Source organism: Perna viridis, chromosome 2 (genome assembly GCF_037379345.1).
Source record: "Perna viridis isolate PV_CMFRI_1.1 ecotype Kerala chromosome 2, ASM3737934v1, whole genome shotgun sequence".
Classification (NCBI taxonomy): Eukaryota; Metazoa; Mollusca; class Bivalvia; order Mytilida; family Mytilidae; genus Perna; species Perna viridis.
Window position 1 is genome coordinate 11,000,439 of NC_142446.1, and position 24,019 is coordinate 11,024,457.

Genomic DNA, 24,019 nt, shown 5'->3' on the forward strand with positions numbered 1-24,019 from the left:
AGTTTTGAATATTCCTTATATTTTACTTTCATTTCATCAGGAGAGCCTATTAATTAGCAAATATTTTGTCTTGATCTTGTACATCCTTCTTAACTTAAGACTTGTGAAGTTAGCTACACTGTTGTGAATTGGCCAATCTGATTGAAGGTCTGATCATAGCTTGTAATCAATTTCAGTCCCACTTCTTTCATTGACAACAGTTTTCATATTTTATAATGCTACTATCTCTTTCAGGAAATGTTCCAGTTCATAACTCCTTAGGATGCAATAGTTTTTTCCCTAAGAATATTCGCTGCTTTGATAAAAAAAAAATAACAAGGATTGCTCTGGATTTTCCATAGGTGTATTCATAGTGGGTTTTATCTTAAAACCCTGGAGAAATAACAAGATTTTCATAAAAAAAACTTGTTCAAATATTTTTTAAGGTAAAATTATAAAAAAGGAAAGTGGGGGTAACTGGGAAAAATATTTATGCTATGGAATGGATAAACCAGAGGAGTCCAAAAATCTGACAAAAATTACTGATCATGAAAAGCAAACATCCTTAGGTCATAAATATAGAATTATAGAAATCTTAACTACTTCATTATACCTTCGATAAACATTTCAACTCTTTGACTGTTTATAAATCAGGGCGTCTGACAATAAATAAATGTCTCTTGACCAATTATATATCCGTAAAGACACAAAATGTCACAATGTACAGGAATATGTGAGATTGAATATAAAGAGGGCATTTAAGAGTCATCAAGATCATATGGAAACCTCAAACTTTCAAAGGATCTTCTTAGGATTGCAAATTTAACTTTAAATTTATAAATTATTTCGCGGTTTTGAAAACTTACTATGGGATAAATCTTAATTTTACTTTGACTATGAGTTATGAAATGTTTTGCTTTGCTTTTATTTTGTTTTTTTTAGCATCATTTTATAATATACTATTTAGATATTTTTCATTAATTTGTAGGGATAATCAAGTATGAAAAAATGTTGCAAAACGTCTACATATTTTTGGAAGGGTTCAGTATGATGCTTCTAGACCTTGCTTATGTAGCATATCATGAAGACGACGTCTATAAGGAGTTTCTACCTTTTTCAGATATATTGAATTCCTAACTTTGAACAAACGATTTGTAAATGAACTGAATGTCGAAGAACTGGAAGATGCAATATGTGATATTGGACGATTGGAAGACTTAAGCTACCATGTTGTGAGTAAAATGTTGAATAAGTTTCCATCTTTATCATTTCAAACCGGCCGCTAATCGGCTTATTCGACACTAAATGTAATGCAAAGAAACTCATCACCAAAAATAATGCCTTGACAATAGATATACATCGCCAGATTTTCAATATACTGAAAGATATAAAAATGCTGACCTTTGAGTACATTTTTAGTACAAAACTGTCCTTTTTCATATTTTATTAAAACGAAATTTCTTTGAGTAAAATGGAAATAATTGAAGCCTAAAAAAACCATGATCTTGAAAACGTTTTTTGATCACGTATAAACACTCAATTTTAGCTGCGAACAGTGGCATGGGTTATGAAAATGAAGATAATGAAGTACAAAGGTCCTAACGCTTTTCAATCACTTGGAGTAGAAGATATAAAATGTCTTGGAAATTTACTTGGTGTATTGTCCAAGGATGACATCAGGAACATTAATCGTAATGAGTTACACAAAGCCATTTCTGGTGGACTACTAAAGTCAATAAATTTCCAATGCACAGTGGTAAGTTTACACAATACATACACTTATAGATCTCCTGCCAGATTATTCCTAGATTATTTGAAGAAAAAAATTGCACGTACGTTATTAATTTAAATGAATAGAAAAGGCCCACCTTGTCTCCTCATCGAATTTTGATCTACAGTATAACTTTTTATATGCACATTCTGCGACAATGAATTTGTTGTTTCGCGTCTCATGGGCATTTAAATAATCATGTATGTTTTTTTAAACAAAGATGACTATTTTAGAAAAAAAAGATATTGAGTTGTAGCGTTTACTTCGCTTAAATTGGCAAAATACATGCTCTTACAAGGCCTTATTTTTGTTTTTCCAAGGTCAAGATTAATTAACCTCTAAATATGTTTAACATCACCAAAAAAAATATTTCGGATAACTGATATCCTTCTTCAGCATAAAACTAAAGTTCAAGATCGAAACAGATTCAGAAGCTGAATCGTGTACGCTGTGGGTGATTGTACCTATATCAAAGGCACACATAAGCAAATTAAAGGGAACCTGAATGAAAATAACAAAGGGGGTCTTTTTATCAAAATTAAAAATAAAAATTAACTGTGGAAAACAATTAAAAAAAAGTCAAAATATTTTTCATTTATGCAATATTTGCAATATTTGGAGGACCCAAAACACGACGTCAAAGGAGAAATTTACATATTTTTTGCCTTACCTGAAGAAAATTCCATTCCATATCACAGAAAAAAGATTGTACCCCTATACAGTATTTTTATTTACTGTTATTTCTAGTGAATATACTGATAGTGTGTGTATTGTATACAATGATTCAAAAAAGATTCCATCCATTATTTATAAAAAAATAATGAAAATGTTGACGATTTTACGTGTATATGTGTGCGTCCGACATCTTGACTTCTTTTGAACCTCAATTATTGAACATTACATCTTTTTCCTTATTATAGGCTAGAATTATACTGGAAAAATACAAGCAGGCAACACAAAACACAGAGGTGAGAATTTTTGCTGGCTATTTAGTCGTATCTATTTTGTTTATGTTTGTTACTGTTTGTTTGTTTATTTGGGTTTTGTTCAAGCACTGTACGTTATTTGTTTTAATAACAGAGGTTATGAAGATGATAATACTCACACTTGTACCATGTCGTTTACATACCTCGGTTTATAGTTTTAATATTTCAACATTTATCGGAACAGAATAATAATACAAAGCTTCTTTAATGAGTACATACTACTGAATTGAACTGGTACCTCACACGAAAAGTATCATAACATTTTTTTATCTTATAAATTTTATTAGTCATTTAATACGATTTGATCAAAACAATAGACACCGAATAGTTTAATTTGCTGCTAAATATAGAGATTAAATATCGAAATTATTATCAAGCGTTCTGAATTATTTGAAGGCATACGAACGGAGATAATGTGAACATATGACTTATTTGTATTCAGTTTCTTTTTTTTAATGTGGCTGTTTTTACTTTTATATTAATCATATCTTCTGTACTGATTTGACTTCTGGTTTTACAAACTTTACCCGGTGTCAATTTTAAGCTGACTATTCATATTGTAAAATACCGGAAATAATGAACAGTAATATAAGCGGGTTATTTTCTTAGCATGCTATAAAACCTAGTTTAACCCAATATTTCCATCGAAATCTCTGTACCAAGTCAGGACTATTGTGTTGGTGTGCAACTTTCCTATTTTGACCTAGATATTGTCATCTGTTAAATGAACGCAACTGTTTGAACATTCCTGTTTAAATTTGTTTCCTTTCCTGGTTGTCTACCCCGGACTTGACTTTTTATGAGCAACTCGGCGGGTGTTTATAGAAAAGCAGAGGACGCTTACGCTACCGGTGCACCTGGTCCAAGCTCCCAGTTTTTAGCGGAGTCCGAGTTGCTCATTTACTTTTGTTACGTTGTATGTATGATTTTAGTTACTTTATGTTCTTTGTTGTGTATGTCTGTTTTCCGTGTCTGGTCTTTGTCCCTGGATTACATTCTTTTGGTTATCGCTATAACCTTGGTTGCCTTGATTACTTTTGCCTAGATTTTCAGTTCGGGCATTGTGTTATTACCCTTCATTCGTTTATTGTGTGTATGTTTTGAGGCGGTATATATCATATTATTTCTTTTGAAAGCAAGTGCACCTAATTTGCACTTTAAACGCTTTGTTGAAAAAATATGGAATTATAACCCCTCTCGGCCATTCGTTAATCTCCTTTATTCTGGCTTAATTTCTCATTATATATCATTTTCATCAGGTATTAAAACTGTCATATATTTTCATGTAAGAACTTTACTGCAATATTTATACATTGTTTACTGTAAACAGGGAAACTTCAAGGCAGGTGAATTAATGAACTTTGGTCCTATGCTGAAATGTTTTAATGCTTCCGACTGGAAACAGTGTGAAATTTCCGTTGATGTGATCGATGCGATTGGTTCTGTATCTAACGACAAGGATTTGCCTAAGACTGTCATTGCTTCCATTTTACGAAAGGTATATATAAACAAATCAATCTTTTCTTTTATTTGATCAATGTAAATCAAGGGTACTTGCCACAGTATACAACTATACGTTATTTATATTACAAATATAAATTGCAATCCATAATATAAGGCTTAATTTCCTTAATTTTTTTATTTATTTTATATATTGTTTTTTTTTCTTTCATTTTTCACAATGTATTTGTAAATCAGAGGAAGTCTGTCTTGTAACCTCAAACTTATATCACATCAGGTTGATCAACAAGAAAATAAAACAAAAGTGATGGATAGAATTGCTTACTCCAACCTTGGCAAATATCTTGAAAGTCACGAAAAAGGAGAAATTATAGCAAACAGATTAAAAACTGGCCATGAAGTACCCGAACAGTTTTTGGAATGTACATGCATTGAGGTTAGTGTGAAGCTATTTGTAGCATATTTCGAATATTTTTGTAAACGTCGTAAGGAAAACAACTTTACCGACCTTTACTTACATTTCAACCTATAGTTTTAATTCTTTAAACTTTATGAAATATGATGATGTCAATTTAAATATAACAAAAATAATAAGTTCATATTTTTCACAGGCAAAACGCTGTTTTAATGGCTTATTGGAAGTGCTTGGAAACTTTTCCACGTGGGAATTAGATTGGATAGAAAAGTTGAAAGGTTCAACGTTATGGCATGGTATTAATTCAAAAATGTTGGCAGATCTTCCAGAGTACTGGTTGGAAAATTATGAATTGAAATATTTCGAATCCCAAAATTGCAGTTCAGTTAAACAGGTACCTCCCTTAAAAACAAGATGAAAGGTTGCTGTCGGTTCAAAAATTATCGACTGTTGTACTTAAAAATGAAGTTATTTCCTTATTAAATTCAGCTTTTTTGATAGTTTGTTACTCTAATTCTAATTCTTTCAATTCTTTTTGTCACTTTTGTTATCAAAATTTGCTTTACTTATTGTTGTTGTAAAGGTTTGTCTTCAACGTTCGTTTTAACATATCAAACATAATTTCACAACAAACGAAGTCGTTGATTTACGAGTATCTAAAGCCCTTGAATGATACTTTCAACTGAAATTAAAACTGATTGCACCTTCAGCTATTTTAATTACGCGACGGAAAGTTCATATTTAACTCATAGAATAATGTGACATTGAATTATTTCAATCTTTTATGAGCTTTTGATAATAGATACAATTATACTGTTACTAATAGGAACTTCAGTATTATCGTTTGTATTGTTATATTTCTTATAGGGTTAAAATTCACCATTTCCATATTCATCATGATCAATACTAATTATAATTTTTTTATTAGCTTCCTTAACTTTTATTTGAAAAGAACTATATATATCAGCACTAATATATATTTATGCATCTCATGACCTTCAATATGGCGTATTGGGGTAGGTAGATTTCCTGTTGTTCACCAATGGCCATCGGAAGTGAAGGTTTAATAAAAAGCATTGAATATTCCCGTATTGTTTTTACAAATAAGGAGTATATTAAAAATTTCATGAAGAATAAATTTGGTAGCTAAGTGTGATGAGTGTAGTAAAGCGAGTTTTTGTTTACAGCATTTCATTGAAAAAGCTTTTTTATTCGTATAAGACTATTGCTCATGCGTTAAATTTGTAATATGTTATCTATAAACATCAATAATTTCTAAATTGTTTCAAGCTTTTAATAATCTAACTTTAGATGGAAAGTCTGCGGAAAAGATATAAAGAGGTCAAAAAGACAATAGATATGGAAATGTTAAAAGATGAAAAGTCTGATGTTGCTAACGACGAATATGATTCAGCTTTAAATCGAAATGATAATGGAGATGACACGACTAGTACAAAACTGGAGGAGGAGGATGTACTTTTGGAATCACCTGTTACTTTAATCTACCAACCGTAAGAAAAATACAACCAGCTTTACATTTTCTCACCCGTGGAAGGCAGTTCAGTTCCCTTGCTGTCTTTAGAACTGTAAATGAATTATGGAAATATATTCCTATCTGAAAACATGGTCTTTTCTTCGCCATCGTAGCTCAATTAAAGCTGTCAGCTGTTTTTTTTTTTAAATTGTTGTACCGGAATACTACATATAAACCACTGCACTGAGATTTCTTTAGTCTGCTTGTAGTGTTTTACTTTGAAAAAAACTTCGGAGAATTTGTTTTTATAGAGAAAAAGACACCAAACCACGTCAACCAAAGTTTAAATGCAATTTAACGTACGGACCTTTCACCGTAACACAATAATTGTTTCACTTATAAACGTATACAAACATGATAAAATTATACCAAAACCAAAACGAGCAATTTGCAAAGCATGTTTATCAGATCAGTTGAACTTTACAAAGCATGTTCGAAGTGAGATATTGCTGAATCATATTGTGCTTCAAAGCTTTTTCAGAAACCAAATGCACCTCGAGCTTGAGTATTTACATCCTCATTAATCAAATTCTGTATCTTCAGATCTAAATATCTTGTTCGTATACGAGAAAAATCGTCATATTTATATAGAGTAAATGTCACGGCAAATGTCACGGCGTGCCACTAAATATTACTACTGATTAGGAAAGGAATATTTACAATTATTGAAATGCATTGAAAAATTGGTATGTCACAAATGCATTACATAAAATTGTTTAACTCGAACCACATACTTTTAAACAAGGTAAATGTGACCGTTTTCCAACTGTTTTTTTTTTTATTTCAAGCGTTCCCAATACCATTCAGAAGTTTTTTAAACCTTTTTTTAAAAATTGAAAGCATTTTTAATAAAAAAAAAAACCACTTTTTGTCTTAGCGTGGAGAGGTTAACATCGTCTGACGAGAAATCTCTAGTGGCAGCATGTAAGAAAATGGGTGAAGTCGATAGTAATCGAGTACCAAATGCAATAATCAAGTCTAAATTGGAGGCATGCAAAGATGTTTGCACTGTAAGTGAGTAATTGAAAACACACACCAGTTTAAACTAAAAAAGATAATTGGTTGTCATAACAAAGTTTGTTACTTTCGTGTTTTTGTATTTAAATCTGAAATAATTTTCATTCAAGGCATGCTTTGTAATCTAATTTGACGAAGTACTAGCGTTTTATTACAGAATGTCACAACTACTTCTGAACACTATGACGAATGTGGATCATTGCTGTGTGGAATGAAACCGGACAAGATAGCAACGATGGACGTGACATTTATACAAAACCACGCCACTGATCTATGTGAAAAGTGTGAGTGGAATGATGCACAAAAGAAAGCACTGTTAAAAAGAGGGCAGGAAATTGCAGCTTTCCAGTAAGAAGTATTAGTGTACCGAAAAACGGTTGGCTATTGAATGAACATGTCCGAATGCGTGTTAATATATTGCTGCAAACAAACCCGATGATGATACATACAAAACAACTTTTTAGTATTATTTACATGTTTTAGATTGAAGGCAGAAAAACTGTAGTTTAAGAGTTTTTGACATGAGCTTGCCTTGTCTAAAATCAAAATGTAGTATCATGACATCACTGTTTTTTTCATTTGATACATCTGTACTGGATTCCTAAACTCCACAAGAATCCATACAAACAACGTTTCATAGCTGGATCTGCAAAATGTACCACCAAACCTCTTTCAAAACTTTTAACTTCTATACAACTGTCAAAGAGGGTCTACAGTCCTAACACAATACTTGTTACTCCCGTAGTGGTATTAATTCAATGTGGATCCTGAAAAATTCGAAAGATCTTTTGGAGACAAAAGAATATAATAGCATTAAAACCTATGATTTTTCAACACTGTATACTTCTATTCCCCATACTTAGTTAAAATCCCGACTTAAAAACATTATAAATCGTTGTTTTAGGAAAAAAGATGGTACACCTAGATACAAATATATAGTTCTTGGTCGAAATTCCTCATACTTTGTAAGAAATAATTCCAAATCATCTACCAAATATACAGAGGAAGATGTTGGATTATTTAATCGACAACATATTTGTCCAGTGTGGTGTACGTGTTTCTCAACAAACGGTCGGCATTCCAATTGGAACAAATTGTGCTCCTTTACTTGCTGACCTTTTCCTTCACTCTTATGAATTTATAGCTGATCTGATCCGAAAGAAAGAATATCGTTTAGCTAGATCCTTTAATCTCAGTTTCCGCTATATAGATGACGTATTATCTTTAAACAATCCTAATTTTGGGGCTTTGATACATGGCATCTACCCAAAAGAACTTGAGATAAAGGATAGTACAGACAATGTGAAGTCAGCCTCATATCTTGACCTACACTTAGAAATCGATGGTAAAGGAAACTATTGACCAAACTTTACAACAAACGTGATGACTTTTCATTCAAAATTGTCCACTTTCCTTTCATCTGTGGCAACATCCCTTCAGAACCTGCGTATGTAGTGTCCATATCACAACTCGTACGTTATGCCAGAGGTTGCTGAAACTACGCAGAATTTTTGTATCGCTTTAGAACTCCAACAAATAGGCTTCTGGAACAAAGTTATGTTGCTACAAGATTGAAGTCATCACTACTGAAGTTTTATGGTCGTCATCATGAACTCGTGAATCGTTATAGTGTATTCATCTGCACCATAAAACTAATTTATTCAACGGGTCATAGTTTTCCTTTCCTTGTTTGTCTACCCTGGACGACTTTTTATGAGCAACTCGGCGGGTATTTTTCGAAAAAACAGAGGACGCTTACCCTACTGGTGCATCTGGTCCATGCTCCCAGTTTTTAATAGAGTCCGAGTTGCTCATTTGCTTTTATTACTTTGTATGTATGATTTTAGTTACTTTTTGTTCTTTGTTGTGTATGTCTGTTTTCCGTGTCTGGTCTTTGTCCCTGGATTACATTCTTTTGATTACCGCTATAACCTTGGCTCCCTTGAGTATTCTTGTAGCAACAAAACGCTGTTCCAGAAGCCTATTTGTTGGAATTTTAGCGCGATACAAAAAGTCTGCGTAGTTTCGGCAAGCTTTGGCATAACGTATGAGTTGTGGTATGAACACTTCAAACGAAAGCATTATTTCGGAAAAAATCATAGTACAATTTGTTGTTAATAAACTTGAGGTAGAAAAAAACCTAAAATTTGATTCCAACATTTTCTCTTGATTTGTATGAGCTATATCTCTTGAATATTCTTTTTTCATTGGATGATCTTCAGAAGGATGATTTAAAAAATTCTCTGGAGCGTGTTTAAGTATATAGAAACTAATGTCTTTAAATGCAAAACTTAAAATTGGAAATAACTGATACATGTATTCTGATATAGTTTTGATGTTATGAAATATGTTAAAGTTATGATTACAGATTCAATATGGACGCTGTAGACGTTTGTGCTATCGGTGTTTGCATTAAAGCCTTGACTAAAAATCAATTGTACAGCACAGCTGCAGTAAGCATCGTAAATTCTTCATATCAAACGTTAGGGTGACACAAATTTTAAAAAAAGACATGACGTTTTTACACTCATTTCATTTCAATTATAAACTTATGGTATACAACTTTAACGAATACTTACAATTATAACGTATGTAATCATGATGAAAAATGTTATTGTGGAATGCAAGTCTGTGACATCGATAATTTTGAGCATCAGTATTACGATGTCTCTGACTGTCAGCAATTATTTTTTTAAGTGGTAAAGCAGAAACAATGTGTGAATAAAAAAGTGTGTTTCAGGACGTACTTCTGACATCTAAAAAATGTGTTAGTGACAGTACTGAAACGAAACAATTAGCAGAAGGGAAGAAAGAGGAATGGGGATACAGACCTTCTAATCAACAACTAAACGAGTCCTTAGAAGATGATACAAAATACGGTGATAGGATGCTTGGGATATTTGCAGAGAACAATAGGAGGAGAAGAAAGAGATCTGAAGGTCTATTACTATGTTCCTTTTAATAGTTTGCTATACTGTCTGGAGAAACACGAACTGGATTAAAAAATATTGATGATCAAAGAAATATGTATATGTTTGATGTTAATATCTATAGGTTAGATATTAATAAAAAGCATTCTAGCTTCACTTTTATATCATGGATTTTAGAGTGAATGCCAATGTTTCAAATCAATTAAGTTCAGTTTTTTATTATAACATATAAGAAATCATCTGAATTTACATATCTCTTCTTATGTGTTCATTTGTTTTCAGAATTAACAATCAGTTGTGATGATTTGTTGTCTCTCAAAACCGCCGTTGTTGCTCTTACTGCAAACGATATATCGCTTATGCCAAATCGAGAATTGGAGGATTGCTTGGAAATGATTGGAGAAATAACAACATGGAAGACAGAGCAAAAACAAGCTTTTGTTGAAAAATTAAAAGGAGAAACGGTTTGTATTCGTTTAGGTATATTTTAGTAAATACGTTGTGCATATATACTGTGAATAGAATTTATTCGTGATAATATGCTGTCGTACCAGTATAACGGTTTGTTTAAGTAAATTAAAATTTAAATAAAAATAGCGTTTTCCTACTGCTTCATATATTAATTGTAGACTATTCTATTTTGTACATTTGTGTAATTTCTGATAAATTCTGTTTTTCCCGTTGTGGCTTAGATCTTTTGAACTGATTTTTAGGTGTAATGAATTGTGTAATATTTTTTCCACAGTGTACAGTTTTGTTCTTAAAGGGGGTTGTGATCACGCCAACGTACTTTAACCCCGCCATATTTTTTGCGCATGTCCCAAGTCAGGAATTTTTTGGCCTCTGTATGTCTTGTTTCGTTTTCACCTTTAGTTTATTTTTTATATCACTTGTGTATATAGAAGCAACTCTTTCGCTGTACCTGTGTATAATGATGTTTAAGGTCAGCTGCAGTTTGCCCTGTAGTATTAGGGTTGCCTAGGGTTGACATTTTCATCCCGGTGGGGTTGTTGTCTCTTTGACATATACACCATACCTATTCTCGTTATAGTTCTGTGTATTTTGTATTGCTTTAGAAATAAAATAGTTTTGCAACAATGTTTTGCTTGTCGCTATCTATAAATTCTAGTTCCGTTTTAAAATGTATCGTTCCTATATGCTATTGCATTTTGTCCTTGCTAAGTCTTGGTTAACGACAGTACATGAAGCTAAGAAACTCATAAGTTTCTCATGATTTGCAACCTTGCATCAATTCCAGAGTCGGGTCACAGCGGTACAAGTTCGAGTCCCGCGTAGGGAACGACCAAAAACTTGCATCGAAAATTTGATAGTTCTAACATCGTTGGGAATTTTTCAGACCCTTCTTTAAGTTTACGTAATCTTCCCTGTATCAATTTGATCCGATGGAGCGGTGTAGCGAATAGAGTCGTCACATTCTGAGACGTTTGTATAATATTGATTTGTTGTGACATGCATCATTAATTTAATCCTATATCCTACATAATAACACCAAGATGAACTGTCCCCTACTACAATACATCGTGTACTAAGTTACAGCCCTAGATTAATCCTACGAGGAGGAATGACCCGGCCAGCAAAAGCTATATTTTTTTTATATAGCCTAGCTGGCCGAGTGGTCTAGGTCGCTGGCCTTTGTGCAGGCGATGTTGCCATAGATGTCACAGCGGTACGAGTTCGAGTCCCGCGGAGGGAATGACCAAAAATTTGCATCGCAAATTTGACAGTTCTAACATCGTTGGGAATTATTCAGACCCTTCTATAAGTTATCTTCCCTGTATCAATTTGATCCGATGGTGCAGTGTAGCGAATAGAGTCGTCACATTCTGAGACGTTTATCCTCGCCGTGCATGCCATGCATCTACATAGTAATGCACTAGTAAGTAAGATGGTAGAGTTCCGACATTCCATTAGATTTCTCTAATGGACCTGGTGTGTTTGTGTACTGTTGCATGTCTGCAGATCATCTACTGTCTTACCTGATACCATCAGAGGTTGTCCTGTTCAGTTACACCATGTGCTATTCTTCGCGTTCTAGATTTAATTAAGACGAAATATCAATATGTTAACGTAAACTATATTTCATATAACCCAGTTGGCCGAGTGGTCTTAGTTCAGGTGGTGTTGCCGTAGATGTCAGAGAAGAGAAAGTTTTTGAATCCTGATGAGGGAGGACCAAATTTCAAACCTCGCATCGATTTACGAGTTGGTGTGTAGCTTAAACTCTTACATCTCAGAATGTGACGATTAATTTCCCCACACTGCTACATCGAGTCTTGTTTGATACAGGGGAGATAACGTCTCAACTATGTCAAAGTAGCAAGGCAAAGCAATAATTTTCGTTGTTGGCCCCGAGGTACTCGAACTCAAACCGCAGTATCATCCATAGCATCACCGTCTGCTCTTAGTCCAGCAAATTTGAGAAGTGACAACCAAAAAAAAAATTCGTTGTAAAACGTAAAGAATATAAAAGTGCATTCTTTTTCACTTAAAGATGTTTGGACATATTGATACATGGTCAACAGAGACAATAATGCTAGCAGGCACTGTAATACAAGGACTGACTTTAGAGGAGATTGGAACACTACAGCTTGATTTAACTCTTATGGAGTCTCTCGGACAGCATGATGGTTGGACTGAAACGCAGGTACATGAGGGGTGTTGGATCATTGTAATAATTTTGTCGTCCTTTGAAGAAATGAAGAAACTTAATATTTGCAAAAAATACTAAAAGCGTCAGCAGTGAGATAATACCAATACGTCAAAATTAAAAAAAACGGCCTAAATGTGAACACATGAAACAGACGATTTATATACATAATGTAGCGAACCTAATAAAAAGATTACCCATAAAAACTTAATATATGGAAAACAAGACGTCCCACAAAAAAAACCAAAAAACAAAAACAAAAAACAAAAAACAACAAAAACAACAAAAACAAACCGAAAAACAAACAAAACAAAAAAACAAGAAAAAAAACAAAAAAACAAAAAACAAAAAAACAAAACAAAAACATACCAAAATTTGGAATGACATAAGGTGCTCCAGAAGGGTAACCATGTATTGGTCCGCCTGCAGCACCCGCAGTATTCCAAGTAAGTATAATCCGGTAATAAAGTAGGAACAATAATGAATTTCTTCGTCAAACACAATTGACATTATGACGTAATCATTCATATTAATAAGTATCATGTTGTAAGCGAAGTGGGTACCTTAGAAGTAGTTTACAAATATCCGAAATTGACAAAATTATATTAAGGTAAGATAAATCACGGAAAAACATGCGCCATTATCAATTATGTTTGAAATTTGAGAATTTGATCTTGAAATTGATACCACAAAGCAATAAATCATGCGATAAAATTATCATAGGGCCAAAAAATTAAAATTTGAAAAGAAATTAAATATATTCTCTCTGAACGCACTAACGCGATAGTTTCCAAATAATAAATAAAATGACTACAATAAAATGTAATCACAAATATAAACATTTAACTTAGCCTGACCTGTGTGTTGTTATTCGAATATAGGACATATTTTAAAAAAAAATATTTTATCAAATATAGAATAAAACTCAAAATTAAAAGGGTTTTAAAAATTCTAAGCCGTGGCATTCTAAGCCATTATCATATTGAATTGTGCTATGATTAGAAAAAAATCCAACATCCTGTAGAGGATAAAATAAATCTTATCTCTCCAGACATGGGCTTTGACAAACTTTGATAAAAACTTTGGTAATTTCAACGCCCTCTTAGCATACTAATCAAGGTAGTACACCTGGTTTAATGGAGGAGGTTATCAAAATAGAAAGGCTTTAAGGCACTAGAATGTTTGAATGAATCTTTATATTCAAGCATCAAGGTGATACTACTGTAAAAATGAAACAACTCCAAGCAAAGGTTCAACAGTCAGCTTCCGGGAACGTTGCTCTTTGTAAACTAAGAAATTGAAGTCTTGATTAAATGTTTCATGGGTGTAAATAAGGAATACATCTTTTATTAGACGGGAAAATGGTTAAAATGACGCAATCTACTACATACAAAGATTCTTTTTTATTGAAATATAAAATATGAAACGTCATGAATGACCCACTACTATTTACCAATAACCTTGCCTGTTTATAATTCCTTAACCTTTAAGAGCTGACAAAAGAAAATCATTTCAAATTCAATCTTTCTGCTTTCATTGTGAAGATGCGTTAAGCATATGACGACTGTCTCTGTCGTATGAATTTGTCCCATCATGTAGAAAATGAATATTTGTGCGACATTATTTTGCATCATTCTGTGCTCGGCAATGCTCTTCATACAATATAAGTTATCATAATTAGGTATTAGGTAACCTTCATATTGAATACATGCATGATTTTAGCAATTAATTCGACTGATAAAGAAATGTTTCTATTGCTGTACCTCAAGATCATATTTACATTTAGAATAAAACTACAGGTAGAACTTTTTAAAACTTTATTTACGGTTTTAGTTAAAACATATTTATTAAAAAAGAAACACACTATAATAAGAATAAAGAAATCTGACAGGATCTGGAGACAAGCGTTAAAGCCATTACAGGTCCATTTCTTGTACTAACGATAATAAGTCATTTTTAATCAATATTCTCTTAGATTTCCAGTACAATAATGAAAACAATGGTGTGTCTAAGTAAAAGAAAGAAAGTTAAATTTTGGTGAAGAATTTAAGTTTAAAAAGTATATAAAGTATGTATGAAATTGCTAATCAGTTGATAAATCGTTTGCTCTTGAGCATGAATTCTGTAATATGTAAAAATGAGGGTTTTTTTGTCATCATTAAGACGGTCTGATCCAAAAGGCTATTATTATTACTTGTAAATTTAATGAAAATAATGTCTTCACCCGAACTTCTCGATATCGGTCACAATGTACTGAAAAGTACTGAAAAGTGGACTCATAACTCATTACCAATACAATTCGGTGAGTCCACGAGATTCTGAAGAAATGTATGTTCGTTCAATAAACTACTGTTCATGCTCAATCTACTGTGTAAAATTCCAACCATTTTTAACCCCATATAATATGATGTTGGACGTTTTTTATTCTTTTTCTTCAACCGATTATATATGTCATTCGGTAGCTTATTCCATAATCTAATCGAAGCCGGTACAAATTAGTCTGCATAATTAATTGTTCGCGTGCGAATCTCAGAAATATTTTGAGACTGTCGGGTATTATGACTACGTTAATCTCCGGCTAAACTCGGAATGAGGCATCTGGAATGCGCCTGGGTACCATTTGACAAAATCTTTTGTAATAAAAATAATCGTTCCCTTCTTACAGAAAGCTTTTCACCCCGTTTCTTCACAAATTTTGACGATTCTTGTAGCATCAAGTTGAGCATGTTAAACCTTATCTACAAGCGACATATATGACAGCCTCAAATTACATCCCCGTACTCCAAAAAAGGGCTAATGAAACTGAGATATAATCTCTTTAAAATAAACCTGTCGACAACGTATTTAAGTTTCCTAATTATTTGATAAGCTTTTTAAACGATGTACCACGAATCATTGCTTGAAATGATAACTCCCAGATGATTATGACAACACTTCTTGTTTATCGTGTTGATTCATTGTAAGTGGTGCATTTGACGGTTTTTATTGTTTACATGAAATGAACATTCAGTAACCAAAATGATACGCACAAAGTAATAAATGCAAAGGAGCAACTCCATTAAAAACTGGGAGCAAGGACCAGGTGCACCGGTAGGGTAAGCGTCCCTACTTTCTAGAAACCACCACCAAGTTGCTCATAAAGAGTCCGGGATAAGCTCTGGCACAACGTATGAGTTTTGATATGAAAACTCCATACGCAGGTGCTGAAGGGATGTTGGCACAGAAGAAAGGAAAGTTGACGATTCTGAATGAAAAGTCATATCACGTTTGTCGTAAAGTTAGGTCAATAGTTTTCCTTTACCATCGATCTCTAAGTGTAGGTCAAGATATGAGGCTGATTTCACAGTGTCTGTGGTACCCTCTATCTCAAGATCTTTGCGATGTACGAAGTACCCGGAAACTGAGATTAAATGATCTAGCCAAATGATGTTCTTTCTTTTGGATCAGATCAGACATAAAGTCAGCATCATAAGAGTGTAGGAATAGGTCAGCAAGTAGAGGAGCACAATTTGTTGAAAAACGCGTCCACCGCACTGGACAAATATGTTGTCGATCAAAATTTCCAGAATTTTGAGAACATCTTTTGTATATTTGGAAGATGATTTGAAATTTTTTTTTTCAAAGTATGAGGAATCTCTACAAAGACCTATTTACCATTGAGCACTGGTGAATTTTATTGGTGTCTCTATTCAAAGTCTCCGCTGAATCCGCGGGATTGTCTATTGCCATAAACAAGCTCATATCATCAGCCAAGAGTTTAATAGATGCACCAATTTCCTCAACATTAGTCGTTAATTAAAATAAAAAAAGAGTAAGGGTCATAATATGGAACTTTGCGGAACATACGCCTTAATGTCCTTCCACGTCTATTTGTTTTCGTTTAGGACTACTCTCTGCTTCCTGTATGATGGATAATTTTGTCCAATTTAACAAATTTGCCTGATATACTTAGACCAAACACGATCGAAAGCTTTACTACACACGGATCTCCTTCCCATAATCATAACCTTTATGGTTTTGTTCATAAATGGTCTATTTCATATTATTTTTGTACGAAAAGTGAATGGGAGGTTATTGAAAAAGAGATACTTTTACATTGCCCCTTTTTATTTTGGTTATTTTAGTAAATTAAATTGGTTACTCTTCCACAACATAAATAAAATAACAATTTTATATTAAATCTGATATATTAATCCCTTTTAACGAATTTAACTTCATTTTCAGTTGTTTATTTAAATATTCTGTCAAAATAATTACCCTTAAATATCAGATATGGTGATTCAGATGTCTAAAAATAGCAATATTTTAGTTCTTATTGTTCAAAGTCTGCATGGTCAATTTTGTTAGAAGATATACGACTGTTAGTTTATTACTATGGACAAATTTATAGGAAATTGAATTATGGGAATTTTGTTTTTTTTTGTTTTTTTTGTTTTTTTTTTTTGGGGGGGGGGTGTGGTACCCAAGGTCTACTACTTTAATACTGTAGCATGAAGTATCCAAACTGTCTGTACTTAATTTACATTGATATTGTGTATTGAAAAAATGAGAACGTATATGATTAGTTTGATATACTTATTCTGATTCAAAGATACTTCTTTAAAAGCGTTGAATAGTTAAAACGAATCTGATGTTTGTTTTAGAAAAAAGAAATGATGCAGAGCTTTTTGAAAATGTTTGGAAAGGGTGTAGACGAATTGTCAGCCGATACAATGCGTGTTTTAGGTCACTTCATATGTGGAATGACAACTGATCAGATAGCATCAATTCACTTTGCAGTCTACAAGTTTGTAGTCTTTATTTTGAGTTTATAGTAATATTACGGGATTTTGGAACAGCTTGATGTATTAACAAAATGCGCATAATTACTGGATATATTTCATGACATAATTTGAAAAAAAAACAATCAACATCTTTCTATCGCTTTCATTGTGGTTTAATCAACAAATAATAGTTTGAGTTATTATCTATTTCGGAATTTAGGCCAATATTGTGACACGTGTTCCATTCTGCTCTGATTAATTTAATATGATATTGGTCTTCTAGTAATTCAAATATAAAATGTAATTTAAAGGCAAAATATAAAAATTGCTCAACTTAACGGGAGAAAACTACTGTATTATGTTTTAGTGTTTCATGTGACTAACCACCTAAATGTTCCATGATGATGTGTAAATGAATAACCAGTAGATTTTGTGTTATATTTGTATATTTTATTACGAGTGCTGTCATGAAATGAATAATGATATTTAAAAATGTATTTAGGAATGCATCAGAAAACATAGGGCAGGTCACAAGTTGTAATGAACTCCAATTAATAGAGTGGGCAAAGAAAGCAAAGATGGCATTTGGGGAAGTATCTACGTGGGATGACGCTACTGTTCAGCTTGTTGGCTCTGTAATTGGTAATGCGATCTTGATTTTTTTATCTTCGAAAGCAAATTTACAGATTTTGGCCAACCTTGACAAGTGATGGACCTTCATATCTTTCTCTGTACCATGTCATTGTTTTCCCGATACAAATGTAAAAAGACAAATAAGTCAAAATCTTATCCAAATGTAATACGAGTTTTACACCCTTCAACTTACCACCAGTATGCAAATGCAAATTCTACGCGGCACGAGATGAGAAATTGATTGATATCATGGGAGGTTTTCCATACTGTCAATTTTACTAATGATTGAATATCCCTTAAACCGTCTGGACGTATCCTCTCAATCACACACGACAGGAGGAACGGATTGATACTTTGAGGGGTTCTAGGGGAAGGGGACATACTTTGTTTTAGAGACATGACTTACTTATTATTAAATATATAATTGAAGGTGGCTTGATGGAAAAAGATCTTCTTAGTATGACTGAGGATCATATTGATAGTATCCAACCTGATATTGTTCCCTACATACCACCGTCCACACTAGAGGTAAATATCACACCCCGATAACCTTAAATATGAAATCAATTGTTTTCAATCAATAAAAATGTCATAACAATAATTGTTCTTCCTATATTCAAAATTTCAAGTTGAAAAACGTAATGATACATTATTCGACTGACAGTCTGCTTTTTCAGAAATTTTCATCTACGCAGTTGGATTTTTTCTCATCAAACCAAGTACAGTCCTTGACTAGCTCTCAGATGGAAGCTCTTGACGAAGATCAATTACAGGCAGTGAAACGTATCATGTCAACTATTACAGGAGGGCTTGATAACGGTGGGCAAATAATGATAAGTAAGTACACTGACAAGCAGTATATAATGAATGTTTTCGAAGGATGGTTGGAAATTAGAAAATCTTAAATACAAATGAACAAATGTTGCTAAGTGTTGCTGAATGGTTCGAATAATTTTTATGAAGCTTAAATCCTTGCCAGTTGTGATAAGTAGACATCAGTTTAAGGATATTCACCGGCCTACTTAAGAATAACAAGGATTTCAAAAGATTGTGAAATAGTGTAAGATCTTTCATGCTAGAACAATATAAGAACATAGATGGGTCAGTCCACTCATTTGTGAGATATAAACATTGATCTTTTGACGGGATAATAACTTCTCTAAGTTTTCCATAGGTTTTACCTATTAAATAACTAAAGAAATAGCAAGGATTTCATGAAGACTTCCTGAATAATATTTTAAGGCGTGTTTAATGAAATGTTGAAAAGACAAGTGGGGGTCACTAGGCAAAACATATCAATGCCGTGAAATGGATAAAATCAGGGGAGTTCGAAAATCTGACAAAAATGTCTGAACATGACCAGCGAACGTCCCTATATAAGGCTTTTTTTTATAGAAATATTAATCAGGAAGAAATTCATATGTCGGATTCAATTATGATCCCTTGTGCAAAATAAAACCATAATAGTGCATTTCTATGTACGTAGTGTGTAATATGTAATAAAAGTTGAGTTCAGTGAGAGTGTACATTTTCATCACATTTTATTCCAATACTTAAGACGAGAACGGTGTGTCAAAGAAAATGTATAGAATTTCGCTTAAAATACATTGTCCGTGTATATGTACCACTAATATTTATTTATTTAGTCATTCATTTATATCAGTTCATGGGAATGGGAATTTTTACCTTTTATTAATCTTTGTTTTACATGTGGAACAAGTTTTACCGTGCACAAGGACTGCTATAAATTTTCTTTTCTGTTGCGTAGGGGAATTATTAATACCATGCGAAGTTGAAATATGTTTAAAAGTAATGGTATTTATTGTTTACTTCAATAAAATAATTTTACATTTTTTCATTTCTTCGCCAGTAGGCAGAAAGAACATAAACACATATTAACTGCAAGACAGACAGGTTTATTAATGAAATGAAACCGCGACTTACGTCGCACATGCGCAATTACAAATATATCCCTTCTATTCTGGGGGAGAGAACTCACTGGCGCTTATTTTCCGACGTTAAGGTATAAGTTTCTAGGAATTTAATTTGTTATTGACACAAGTGGCGCAAGTATTCAAAGTCCTACTATTTTGTTCATTAGTATACAGTTGCTGATGTATACAAGTTCTAGTTAAATACATTGTAATCGTTAAATTTGTTCATTACATTACTAAGTCGCCGACCACAAAGTGGAGATGACTTATTGTTTTTACTGTGTTTCTTCTTCTTCTCCTTCTTCTTCTTCTTCTTCTTCTTCTTATTATTATTATTATTATTAAGTCGCCGACCACGAAGTGGCGGTGACTTATTGTTTTTACTGTGTTTCTTATTAAATCGCCAAAACGAAGTTTTGCGACTTACTGTCTTTGCTCCGTTTCTTCTTCTTCTTCTTCTTCTTCTTCTTCTTCTTCTTCTTCTTCTTATTATTATTATTAAATCGCCGACCACGAAGTGGTGATGACTTATTGTTTTTACTGTGTTTCCTATTATTATTATTATTATTGTTATTTTAATTCTCCTGTCATAAAGAATGGTGAAAGTGTCCGCCCTTTTTCTCAAAAGTGGCTGACCCAATTATGATGAAAGTTTACAAGATGTTAGAACTACTCTTCGAGGGATGCGGAAATTCATAAAAAAAATTTCCTGCTGCCGCCATTTTTTCAAATTTTTTTTCGGACTAATAGTACCCATTTTTTTTACACCGGAATTGGAACATCGTATATCTCAAAAACCGCTGATCAGAGTTTGACGAAACTTGGTGTATAAAATAAGCTCAATGGTCCAAACAAAATCCCGAAAAACATCGCGTGCGTCTCGGCCACCATTTTCAAATGCCGCCAACGCGGTCGAAAATTCCAATTTGTCAGATTTTGATGAAAATTTATATCTAGGTTCTTTGAGTCGTCCCGATTAAAAATCTGCGGCTCAATTGGCAAGCGGAGCTATGTGAAGGACACCATTTTCAAAATGGCCTACACTACGCGCGGAAATTCAAAGTTCTCCGATTTTGATGAAAATTGATATCTAGGTTCTTTAAGACATCCCGATTAAGAATCTGCGGCTCAATTAGAAATTTGAGCTACGTATCGACCGGCATTTTTAAAATGGCCGCCTCCACTGTCAAAAATTCAAACTTTTTCGGTTTCGTTGAAATTTCATATCCACGTTCATACGATGCCTCGATTAATAATAAGCAGTTCAATTGACAATATATTGCTCAAAAGACAGATCAAGAAACGGGAGGCGACTTTTACACGTTTCGTGGAAACGTAAATTTTAATTATCATTATTTTTATCTTAATTATCCTGTCATAAAAATTCTTCACAGTGTCCGCCCTTTTTCTCAAAAGGGGCTCATCAAATTAAGAAGAAACTTCACAAGATAAATTACTCTTCGAAGGATGCAGAATTCTAAAAATTTAATCCAATTGTCGCCGTTTTTTTTTCAAAATGGCCGCCGGACCCGACGTACCTATATTTTTATACCGGGAATTTGAATTTCATTTATCTCAAAAACTGCTAATCAGAATTTGACGAAACTTGATATATATATATTGAGTTCAACAGTCCAAACAATATCCCGAAAAAAAAAATCGTGTGCGTCTCGAACTGCCATTTTCAAAATGGCAGCCAACGTGGTCAAAAGGAAAATTTAAATTTGTCCGATTTTGATGGAAATTGATATCCAGGTTCTCTGAGCCGGTCCGATTAATAATCTGCGACTAAATTGCAATTCGAGCTGTGTATCGGCTGCCATTTTCAAAATAGCAGCCACTGCGTCAAAAAAATCAAAGTCGTCCGATTTAGCTGAAAATTGATATCTAGGTACTTTTAGTCGCCCCAATTAAAGATCTGGGGCTCAGTTGATAATTACGTACTGACTGCAATTTTCAAAATGGCCGCCAACGCGAACCAAAATTTAAAGTTGTTCGATTTCGATTAAATTTGATATCTAGGTTCTTTACGCTGCTCGATTAATTATAAGCAGTTCCATTGATGATATGTTTTTTCAAAAGATAGGTCAGAAAACGGGACGCGACTTCTACATGTTTCGTTAAAACGTAATTTTTTATTTTTGTTTTTCTAGACAAAGATCAAAAGCATAACATCTTTTATATTACTCGAAAAAAAAAGACTCGGTTTGTATAATCCGTGGGTGTGATGAACTTCCAATTTCTTAGTATATGGAGATGGGAATTAAGGTGAAATATGTTATTTCAAATGAGAAAAGGAATTTGGAATTCGAAAATGAAGATATATATTTTTTAAATAATATTTTTGTTTAATTGAATCAATTATCTTAACATTTTTTTATAAAGTTAAGGGTGTAGGTATAAATTAAATAACACGAAAACAACGGCTATTCAATGAAATGGAGAAAGGTGGGTTGATTTGGCAAAGAAGAATGGGGGTAGACTTTAGTGTGAAAGTAAATCTATACAAATAACTATTACCAGTAATATCAATAACACACATCACAATTACATGTAGTGTCGTTATTACAAATAACTATTACCAATAGTATCAATAACACACATCACAATTACATGTAGTGTCGTTTACACACATCACAATTACCTATTGTTTCTTTAACACGCATCACAATTTCTTGTGTCGTTTACATATACCACAAAAACCAGTAGTATCGTTAACACACAACATAATAAACAGTTGTATCGTTAACACACAACACAATAACCAGTAGTATCGTTAACACACAACGCAATAACTGTACTGTCGTTTACATTTCACTATTGCTTTTATATACAGTTTTTTGTATTGTTTGAACTTTTTCATACAGGTTCATCAATTTGTGATCTAACTAACACTGTAATGGCTTCTGTCATTGTGCTGATCATCTTCAATTAATGAAAACATTAGCGTAGAGCATACCCACAATTGATGATTTTCTGACGGAACTGCACTTGGACTAACATTACTTGCCTTTTGTGTTTGAAGTTGTGTTTTTTTTTAGTATTTATGCTGATGTTTTCAATCGTGTGTGTTTTTATGGTAATGGGTTGCTAATTGTCAAATTGCACTAATTGGAAATTTTGTTAACATTGCTACCATTTTGGTATCAAAGCTCATGGGGGTTGGTATGTCATTATCATATTTTTGTACAGTGAAGAACAATAACTGTCAATTATTCGGAAAAAGGGAAGAATTTAAAAGATTGAATCGCAGGAAAACAGAATTAAAGCCTGAAATTATTACATTACGGTTTGAGTTCAAATTTGCTTGAATGAAAAACTAACATCTCCTTTTGTTTCCTTGCTAGTTTTGATTTAGTATATCAAGCTTCCTACAGCTTATATTTTGACTTATAGTTTAAAAAAAACTTAACAGGTCCTCTACATGCAAACGTAGAAGGTGACATTAATTTTAGGTAATGCCTGTTTAATCGTACCATTCAATTTTATAGACTGAAGTAATTTCAGATATTGAATAAATATTCGATTTAAAGTCATTTTTAAATTCGTTTATTTTAATAATTGTAACAGACCTCTGCTTTGTTGGACTTGTTTTGTATTGTTATGTTCGAATGTAAATTTTCAATTACGAATGTTTCTAAATTTATTACGTAAACAAGTATAAAAATGAGTAAATGAAAAAATGGCAATTTGAATAATTTGTTTAAACTAAAGTTTCCTTGTGCACACGGCTTGCTTTGGAAACGGAACAGTTGTATTGATGCCCAAAACAGTCAGTAAAAGGTTTTGTGAATCCTTCTGAAATCTAACGCCTGAACACTAAACTTTGTTCACTTTTGTTGAATGTTGTTAGTTTTGTTGTATTTATTGAGTGCCTTGTAGATTAAAATAAATGTTGCATCATGAAATAGAGTTTTTATTAAAATCC

At 32.9% G+C, this 24,019-nt stretch overlaps 1 protein-coding gene across 1 annotated transcript; it reads left to right on the plus strand.

Moving 5' to 3' along the window:
- Positions 1–931: 931 nt before the first annotated feature.
- LOC148623620 (uncharacterized) lies at positions 932–23,984 on the plus strand. The gene is made up of 18 exons (XM_088565563.1): positions 932–1,211; positions 1,526–1,735; positions 2,671–2,718; positions 4,067–4,234; positions 4,475–4,633; positions 4,809–5,006; positions 5,924–6,123; positions 7,024–7,156; positions 7,321–7,511; positions 9,532–9,616; positions 9,904–10,102; positions 10,376–10,557; positions 12,606–12,758; positions 17,405–17,547; positions 18,027–18,166; positions 18,588–18,685; positions 18,835–18,994; positions 22,959–23,984. Exons 2-18 carry the CDS (start codon positions 1,547–1,549, stop codon positions 23,024–23,026), a joined length of 2,514 nt encoding a protein of 837 aa, XP_088421689.1. The 5' UTR covers positions 932–1,211; positions 1,526–1,546; the 3' UTR covers positions 23,027–23,984.
- Positions 23,985–24,019: the final 35 nt, after the last annotated feature.